Source organism: Hemicordylus capensis, chromosome 4 (genome assembly GCF_027244095.1).
Source record: "Hemicordylus capensis ecotype Gifberg chromosome 4, rHemCap1.1.pri, whole genome shotgun sequence".
In the NCBI taxonomy this organism is placed as follows: domain Eukaryota; kingdom Metazoa; phylum Chordata; class Lepidosauria; order Squamata; family Cordylidae; genus Hemicordylus; species Hemicordylus capensis.
Window position 1 is genome coordinate 19,337,504 of NC_069660.1, and position 9,961 is coordinate 19,347,464.

Here is a 9,961-nt window from a genome sequence, read left to right on the forward strand (position 1 = left end):
CTAACAACCAAAACATAAATTGTGTGATTGACAGTTTAGGAAATAGCAATGATTGAAATAGCAATTACTGTATTCCTATTTCTTGATTATACATTATGTTTAATCTAGAATATATTTTAAAATTCTGAATTTTTATGTAAACTGCCTGGAGATGCTTCATATCAGGTGGTTTATAAATCTAAATAATAAATAGGTAAATGTTTCTGTACTGCTCAATAGTAAAGCTGTTTAGGCAGTTAACGATAAATACAAACGTACAATTTCTAAATATTTTTCCTTATTAAACTGTGGAGGAAGAATAGATTGCTCCACTTCCATAATACATTGAACGGCTTTCAAATAATTGTTCTTGTTTTATGTTTTCTTAGCTAAAAAAAAGTGTCAAACAATGAAAAACTTAAAGCAACATGAGATGTCATAAGACCACCAAATAACGCTGTGGATTCATCTTGTTTTGTAAGTTGGACTTCCTGCCCCCCTGGATCTCTCTGCTCACGCCTATTCTGCCTCCCTGGACCACTCAGGCCCTGAGCCTTTGGTCTCCTTGGAATTTGCACCCAAATTTGCCTTTTCAGATTCTCTTGAGCTCTCCAGCCCCAGCTCATCAGAGTCTTTGGACTGCTCGAGTGATACGGCTTCATCCTCCCTGGGCCTCTCTGGTTGTGCCTCCTCGTCTTCTCCAGAGCTCTCAAGCCCTTCCTCTCCACCCTTGTTGGACTCTTCCAGTATCTCCTCTTCTGTTTCCTTGGACCTCTCCAGTTCTGCCTCCTCAGGTTCCTGGGAGCGTTCCAGTCTCAGCTCTTCAATCTCACTGGACATCTCTAGTCTTGCCTCTTCCGACTCTCCACACGTTACTAGTCTCAGCTCGACAGTCTCCTTAGACCTCTCCAGTTTTGCTTCTTCAACTTCCCTGGATTTTTCTGATCCAACATCATCATCCTCCCTGGCGCTCTCCAGTGTTGCCTCTTCAGACTCACAGGATCTCCCTCATGCCATCTCTTTATCCTCTCTGAATGTTCCTGATCTTGCTTCTTCATCATCCTCTGGTTCATTGGACCTCACAAATTTTAACACCTTAACATCTCAATATTCCTCTGGTTCATCTTCCTCAAGCTCCTTGGATGTTTCTGATTTTGTCTTTCCCACATCTTTGCACAATTCCAGTCTGTCTATTCAAGATGCTCCTTTTTGCACCTCTTCAGAACCCCTGAATATTTCAAATCTCACCTTTTTAGCAGATGAGGAACAGGTTAATCACACTTTTCCAGATTTCTCCAGGCACACTTCCTCAGAAACTTTCACTTGCTGTAACCATCTGACCCTACCATCCTCACCAGTTTTCCCTCTCTAGCCTCTGTAGAGCTCTACAAATTGGTTTTGGAACCTGTGTTTGTATTTAACTTGATTGATTTTCATATCAACAGCTTCTGAATAATATGGGGACATTTCCTGAATGTTTCATCTATGGAGAAACTTTGGAACGTTTGTATGTTGAAAAATGTGCACCAACATGGGTATGAAATAATAGCAGGGTTTTCAACTTTTTATCTGGCAAGGCATTTAACAGCTGTATGACTGAATGTCCACACCTGCATGCTGGTGTTAACAGCGCAGGAGCACAGCCACAAAAAGACAGCAACCTTTAAAAGTTTGTACAAATCTATAAAGGTGCCTTGTTATAGGTACCTTAGGTGGTTATAGAAAACTATTTGTGGTGGTTTTTTTGGTGGGGGTCATTGTTAATTTTAATTTCCTAAACCTTGTATTTTATTTCTCAAGCTGAACAGTGACAAAAACGGCTAACACTTCAAATAACATCACCTTTAAATCTCAAATGATGCCGTTACAGCCATGAGGCTAGCATGATATTCTAGACCAGTAGTGAGCCATACAGGGGGGAACTGGATGAGGCAAAAAACCCAGACTGTTAAAAAACCAAAAACATTAAGTGCTCCCTACCTCTCAAGTGCTGAGATGTTCCCAGGGTAGTGTTTGTATTCCTTTGCATAAGAGAGCACTGAAGATTTTATTTACAGATATTCTGGTAGAGCATAAGTGGCGGCAGAGGTACTCCTAAAAGACAACAGATCTGTTACCCCAGGTTGTTTCCCAGAGACTGAGAGGCCCTATATCCCTAAGGTGCCTTCAGCCAACTCACAGCTCTTTCTCTCCCTCTGTGTCTCTTTAAAACTCCAAAAAGTATACTGTTTTAAGATATGCACACATACTAACCAGCAATCTGCCTGACAAGGGAATGGTCTGGCTTGTAACACCAGGGATAAACGGTTTGAATATCAGTATATTTGTTATCAACTGAAATCAATCCTACTTGGAAAAAGCGCTGTGACATGTTATTGCAGCTCAAATATTACTTGGAAGTTGGAACCACTGGAATTAGCTGAACTAGATCACGTTTTCTTACCACTGGATATGACTGGTTCCTCATAGAAGTCTTGTTGAGACTGTTAGCCTGTGATTTGTGAAAGATGCTCTATGCTTCAACAATGTGTCTATAACAGTATCATCCAACTGACTTCTTCTCAGGCTTGGCATCTACAATCTTGTGTGTTTAAAAATAAGTTGTATTTGTCTGTTTTTATCTGCTGGGAAATATTGCTCCAATATACCATATATGCCTCATAAAAAATCAAAACACCATGCAGAAAGTTTGGCTTTTCATTTTTAAGTATTTAATGAGCTGTGCCTCCTTACTTCTTAGCATCTGTCCACAGAGCTGAAGGAGAAGGCAAGAAGATGATAACAGGAAAGAGACATAGATTAGGAACATTTAAGTTCCAAAGTTTGATTTTATTTTAGTTTACAAGCACTATTCATTGGACACTCATACAGGCTTGTTACACAGAGGGTATGATTCCATATTCCTTCCTAGGATTCACTCAGGGTCACTTAACAGTTGATGTGGTAATCCTGATTTCCACTTTGGTGTTGCACCAAAGCTTGTTGAAGTAAACACAAAATGTGAAAAAGGGAGATGCATGTCTCCAAACGCGTGGGAACACATTCTGGTCACTAATCCCCAAAGTGTACACATTGGGAAATGTGTATTTCCCTTTCACATATCATGTGTTTACTGCAGAAAACCCCCACATGACACCAGTTTGTTGATCTGTGGTAAACGTAATTACATAACAAAGCATGAAGCAGCCTAGGATGTCTCTAGTTTGGGGGATCAGGACACAGTTTCTGCACTTCCTGTACCTGCACATGCATAGGGACTGCAGTCTGTGTTGTTTCCTGCCAGTCCACACAGAGACTGATGTGCAACTGTTATGGGTACTCTGAGCCCAGAAAGATTTCTGTGCTCACCATCACCTTTAGATTTTCAAAAAAGAAAAAGTGCATGCTTTCCCTGCAAAAAATTCAAACTTCAGCTGTGGACTAGTCTCAAACAGGAGTGCAGGAAAGGTATGACACAGAAGAAGAAGCTTGAAAGCTAATCCAGGACTTAGAAAGCTCTTTTGTCAAGGAAAATGCATTGAAGAAGCCCACATTAGGATCACACCGGCAACCATTTGACTGGGTATGCAGTGAAACATACACATATTCTTTCCCAAGTGATTATTTAAGTGTGAGATTTCATTATTCTTCCTACATGGAAGTGCTTCTGCACAGGAAAAATGTAACATGTGGAAGACTCCTGAGATACAGCCCACCTTAGGAGCAAAAAGGAGGGGGCAAGAGTCCAGAGGTCTGGCAGAGGAAGTCCCAGAGCAACATTGCTGCTTTGCAACTGCACTGCATCACATGCAGGCCTATCACATGTCGTGTAGAGAAGCCAAGGAACCACAGAGGCTGGAAATGGATGCTGCCTGACACACTGTTCTTCACTGCAAGGCCCAGGAGCCAATAGTGGTTCCCATCAACAGTAAGTGTGGCTCTCTCATTCTTAAGTCTATCCAAACAGCCCAAGCTAAAATACTGTACCCCACACAGCCCCCCAGCACCATGAAAATATGATCATTCTCACTGTGCAATGCTGCACTTTGTCCAGCACTGGTAGTGCTCCTTCAAGGAAAATGTTGCCTCTTGAGTCTGTGTCACTTTGGAAGTCACACACAGAGCACTGATAAATTAACGAGTGGAAGGGCGGTATAGAAATTGAATAAATAAATAAATAAATAAATAATAATAATAATGTGCTTGACTGGTAGACAAGTGCTTTCCCCAGAGAGCACTACACTTCCCTGAGCTCCATACACACCTTCCATGGTGGCTCCATTTATTTTAAAGGAACCCCATCCCCATGACACGTGGGGGAAGCACAGCAGTGCTCAGAGAAATGGGGAAAGGCTCTCATATTGAAGTTTGGGGTTTTTGCCAATGCAGCTCCCACTTGAAAAACAGTGGGAGATCACTGGCCTAGAGAGTGTGATGGCATGGTGTGGTTAGACGTACACCTGATTCCCAACTAAATGGCCCATGCAGAGGTGCCCTTTGTCCTCAAGTCCACATTCTTTCCATAATTGTTGCTGGCAGTTGTATGTCTCCACACTGACCTACAATAATCACCTACGAATTCCTGTTACGGGTCAAATCTGTTGCCCTGCGGGCTTAGCAGCACAGAACCAGCTTCTTCCTGGGATTAGGATGCCTTCAAACTGGCCAAGAAGAATGACCACACACTCCCCTTTCCACACACCACTGCCCACAGGCCTCTTGTGCTTTCGGCAGTTGCATGGCAGGAGGAAGAAATTCAACAGGGGCAGCTTCCACTGGCCTGTTGATAGGATGTCTGCCTGCCATAGAAGCCCTGACAGGTAAACAAACAAGCAAACAAAAACCCCATAAGGCAACTGTTGCTGGGACGCACACACGCCCCGCCACCCGGCCAGAGAGCTGCGCGCCCACCCAGCCTTCTCTTACAGCAAAAAAAGCCCAAAACCAGGCAGCCAACAGGAGCACTCCGGATTGGCCTTTTTCTCAGTGGACGGGACCCAAGGAACGAACGGCGTGTTGAAGAGCCTCGCTTGCGATTGGCCGGCGATCTCCTTCGCTCAAGGCGGCGCGCACTGTTGATTGGGCGCCTTGGTTTCCGCTTCCGGGTCGTCCGGCGTTTCCGGATTCAAGGGGAAACAGACTCGCTGGGCTCAAGCTGTGCGACGCTTCGACCTTGCGGTCTCAGGCGAGGGGAAAGCGGGCCGGTCTGCGGCCGTCCATCGAGCAGCCATGGTGGCGTATTGGAGGCAGGCTGGGCTCAGGTACGGGTGGGCTGTGGGGACTTGCCCTGCCGTTGCCTGGCAGGCACGAGGTCTTCTCAGGAGCCCAGCCTTTGCGGCCCTTCTACGACCCTCTCCTGCTTACGGGCCCCGGAGAGGGAATCTCATCCAGGGGCCTGAAGGGGGGAAAGCCTGATGATGCCCTTCCTAGCTGTTGGAAACAAGGATCTGTGGGTAGCGTTGGAGTTAAATGAAGGGAAAAAGTTAATTCCACTGTTCTCCCCTGAGGCCTGGCCACTGCCACAGTGGAGGCATCGTGAGGCTAACTCCTGGCTCTTCCAGATCGGTTTTCCCATTTGACCCGCAAGGAAAATAGTCAGAAACATCCCTAAAATGCGTATATGTGCAATGTTTTTTTTCTTGCCAAAAGACACTTAATTATTTGACACACTTTTATACTGCCCCAAATTTATGTTTCTGGATGGTTTACAACAAAACAAAATAAAAATTAAAACAGTTAAAATAAATGACAGCAAAAAAGTTAAAACACTGCAAAATTTTTAAAACAATGTTAAAACAGAACATTTGCAGAGTAAATGCAGCTGTTTTGTGTGTTTCAGCTGGGTGAAGGTGAAACCGGTCTCCTAAGGGGAACTGGCAACCAGTGCCCAAATTGTCCTGTTTTTATACTGCTTTCCCTCAGGGGAACCTTTATCCTAATATGGTACTGCTTGCTTAGTATGTAATAGTGAATGGTTCTGGTCCAGGTTCTTCATTCCTAGCGCACCTCCAATTGGCTGTTTCTGTTGTCCACAAGCTTGATTCCTATTTTACGTGATGGCCCCCTTTGGTAATATACTAATGGAACTTTTGCTTCATGTTAGCTGTGTGATACCTGCAGGTTTTTGTTTTTCTGTGACTATATGGAAATCTCCCAATCCCTTCCTGAGCAGCAGTTACCTGACTGCAAGGGTTGAGACATCTGTGCTTGGAAGAGCTTGTGACCAAGTTTATTTTATTTATTTAACATATGTCTATGCTGTCCAAAACTTGTGTGTCTGGGTGGTTTGCAATTAAAATCATTAATGTTAAAGTAACTTAAAACCAACATTTATATTACAACTATAAATCAAAAACCTGGGTGAACAGATATGTCTTCAGTGTAGCATGTCTTCAGTTGTAGTATGTTAGCAAGGGTTGAGGAATAAAAGGCCTGTGTCTTTTTTAAAAATCCTGAGTTCTTAAAACAAGTCAAGCTAATTTCTTATCAATACTAGAACCTACTTTATCTTTTTTCCCCTTTAAGTTCTACATTAAGTGGAAAAGTCTAATGGTGTCTTTCTCAGCTGTTAGAAATTATATGTGGGTAGGAATACATATAAACTATAGACACATTTTTCTTTCCCACAGAGAGCTCAGATTCCTTTGGAGTCCTTTGGAAAGCATTTCTGTTTAATTGGCTTGGTGATTGCAGATGTATATCCTGTGGGTGCCAGGCTCCTTGTAGCATTTGCCTAAATGCTAGCTCTTCTGGCCCAAAGAGGTTCTTAATCTAATTTTCTGTGTTTCACTCTGCCCTGAATATTGGGAATTAATGAGCTTCAAGCTTAGATGATGATGCACACTCTCTGTAGTTTTGCTTTAACAATCCCATCATATATCATTTGGTATCTGCATAGAGTGGTTCCACCCTGATAAGCTCATCTCAAGCCTCTTTCTTTGTATTGTATAGTGCCAGTATCCTGTCTTCCTCTTTTGCCTGGTTTGTTTAAAGTTGAATCTGCATCTTAAAAGGCAATGATTTACTCCTGAGTAACATGTGGGACAGCTAGCAACCTACTTGGCTAAAGGTGCAGTTTTCTCTTCTGGTGTGCTACCACAGCAGTGGTGTGCTCAGTTTTTTCAAAATTGTATACTACTCATGACTGCAAAGAAAAGCTAGGCACAGATACCAAGTTCCAAAAAAAATCTAAGCACCAAAACATTCTCAGTAGTTCTTTCACAGTACTTGCCATTCAACTGAGGATGTTTGGAACAATCACTCTCAATAGAGAGGCACACTAGGAGATTAAAAGATATATTCCTGTGACTTTCATTTCTCTTTCTCCTCCTCCCAGTTACATCCGGTATTCCCAGATTTGTGCCAAGGCAGTAAGAGCAGCACTAAAGCCTCAGTTTAAGGCAGAGGCGGAGAGAGCGGCCGGAGCTAATGTAAAAATAGTTAAACCCAAAAAGGACTGAGAGGCAAGTAAGTGTTCCTGGTATCCCTTTTTGCAACAAAGCTGTACATAGTTTTTCAGCATCTGTCTCTTCTACTACCTTTGATGTTAAATGTGGCAGTTACTTGTATAGCCTTTAAAGATCAAATTGAAATAGAGAGAACTGACTGTTCCAAGGACAGAATTTTTTTTAGCCCATTTTACTAACCTAAGTGCAAACTCGTAAACAAGTGTTGCTGTTTCTGTTGCAACAGTTCTTATGCAACTAAAGGTACCACCACAGTTTGGTTAACTTACCTCTTTTGCAATAGGAATTGCTGTAGCAGATGCAGTAAGCAAAGGTTCTAGCATCGGATGTGGTCCTTTCCTGTTCCTTGTCTGTATTATGGCCACTGCTGACTCTCAGGTCCTGACATTTAGTCAAGAGCAAACATGTGAAAGTGGAACATATTAAGGTACCTGATATTGAGTCGGACCACTGATTCAGCTAGCCTAGTATTCTACTTGCACTGGCTGCAGCTTTCGGAGATCTCAGGCAGAGGTATTTCTCAGCCCTGCTACCAGAGATCTAGATATACTAGTGGTTGTACTTGGGACCTTTTGGATGCAAAGGATAACTGTTGCAAATGACGGATAGCAGCTGATATCGCTATGATATGTAGCACTATGAGTGTGGAAGAAGGGCTCTGCCCTTGCAGAGTGGCTGGAGCCTAGTTGTGCTGAATCCTTGCTGGGCTGTGTGGGAATGGCTTTTGCTTATCTCCCTTCCTTTCAAAAGCCCTTTGACTTGCCAGGCATATGTCCCTAAAGGTCATGTGCAACTGCTCTTACAGCTGTTGTGCTGAAGAGTACAGTCCTAAGCAAACAGCTGTGAGTAAATTCCTCTGATTCATTCTCCACTAAGTTTGAGATCACAGCCCTAAGGCATGTGACAGTCAAGACAGATCTTGTTCCTAGTAGCCAAGGTGCTGCAAGTAAGTTTGCTTGATTCCCTTATTATAGCTGCTCTATTGTGTTTGAAAGGGAAAATGCCACGTTTTTCATGGCATTGCATGGCTGCAACTACTTGACCTCTATCCTGGTAATTAATGGACATTGTTGCTGTTCAATACTCCTAGGAACTTGTGACCATGGGTGCCGAATGAGATTCTTCTGCTGTTGGACCTAACATCTGTGCTCATTATAACTGTCTTGTTTGTAAACTTGCTGGCTTTCTGACAGGAAACCAGTTTCTGTAGTGTCATTTGCAATATGATTGAAACAATGCTAGGTAAAAGTCCTTGGATAGCTGCAAAACATGGGTGGAAATTTGTGTTGGGACTCTAAATTACATTTAGAGAAAAACATTTTGCACAGTAATGTATTGGCCTGGTTCGGACACTGCAACAAACCTTGGTTGTGACAAGATCGAGCTGGCCTTGGCTTCAGGCTTGTATGCTCCCCCATCCTGGCTTGTTAACTAAATAGGGATTGATCAAACCAGTTTCCTGTATAGGGAACTGTTTTGTTACAGACTGCAGATAGAAGCTTCAGTCTTCTCTCATGCAGAAGGGTATGAGTTGGGACTTGCTTCCATTCATTCTCATTATAATGAACCAAGATTTGTTGTGGCATCTAAACCAGGCCTTTAACTCATTGGAATAAGTCATCCCTATGAGCTGTAGATCTGAAAAGTGGGGGCTAAACTAAACATTAGCTCTTGGACTGTATATTTTGAGCCATGTATTGTAACACGGCACTATTTATCTTAATTGTCTTACAGGATCTGAGATATAAAGGGCAGTGTGAAGTCTCGTGGAGCTTCTTATGTACAACATAACTGCTTCCTGTGCTGTAGAATCTCTGCATATGTGTAAATCAACGCACTAATAAATGAAACTTCTTGAAAGTGCTTGTAGTGAATTTTATTTTGAGCAAGAATAATTCATTTGCGGGGACTAAAAAGCAGTTTCATCCCAAATTGGGTTTTTCCTCCTATATTCTACCAAAGACAACCACAGGGCTCTGTGGTCACCAGGAGTCGACACAGACTCGATGGCACAACTTTACTTTATTGTGACCAACTTCTCTTAATCCCACCTTTTAATGATTTCTAGCTTTTAACAACCTAAAATAACTAAGTTCTCACATCTTGCAGGTAAATTACTAGGGCTTTTGTTCTTCAGCCCCTCACTACCACTAAAGTCAAGATTAAATTGACAGCTAAAAAGAAAGCTTCCTGAGAATAACTTACATTCGCATATCACTGAACAGCTAGGTTAAGAAAACATGAATTAGAATTTCTTCATTATTAATTTACTGGCCAGTCTTTTTCTTCAAAGAAAATATAGCAAAGCTGCCTATTCCTGAGTCAGACCATTGGTCCATCTGGCTCATTATTGTCCACACTGTAGTGGCTCTTGATTTTTAGTCAGGGGTCTGAAGAATCAATGCACAGTGAAAAAGGTTTAGTTATTGTTTTCTGAATGTTGCTTGGTCTGGAGGTTCTATGGGAAAGTGAGCATGAACCTGGTTGCCAAATGCAGCTTAGTTATGGGCTCCAGAGGCTGTGGCCGGATTTGACTG

General features: G+C 42.6%; 1 protein-coding gene across 2 annotated transcripts; it reads left to right on the plus strand.

The window, feature by feature from the left end:
• Positions 1–5,059: 5,059 nt before the first annotated feature.
• ATP5F1E (ATP synthase F1 subunit epsilon) lies at positions 5,060–9,284 on the plus strand. 2 transcript variants are annotated; one of them, XM_053246918.1, is made up of 3 exons: positions 5,060–5,219; positions 7,295–7,425; positions 9,159–9,284. In XM_053246918.1, exons 1-2 carry the CDS (start codon positions 5,188–5,190, stop codon positions 7,416–7,418), a joined length of 156 nt encoding a protein of 51 aa, XP_053102893.1. In that variant the 5' UTR covers positions 5,060–5,187; the 3' UTR covers positions 7,419–7,425; positions 9,159–9,284. The 2 variants fall into 2 exon arrangements, with proteins under 2 accessions (XP_053102893.1, XP_053102894.1); XM_053246919.1 differs by having other exon boundaries at positions 7,295–7,421.
• The last annotated feature ends 677 nt before the right edge of the window (positions 9,285–9,961 follow it).

What these genes read in the sequence shown, in the direction of transcription:
- ATP5F1E (XM_053246918.1), top strand. Translation starts at nt 5,188, where the DNA reads ATGGTGGCGTATTGGAGGCAGGCTGGGCTCAG. An exon ending in TGGAGGCAGGCTGGGCTCAG is followed by an intron (nt 5,220 to 7,294) that starts GTACGGGTGGGC and finishes TCCTCCTCCCAG; the next exon opens with TTACATCCGGTATTCCCAGA.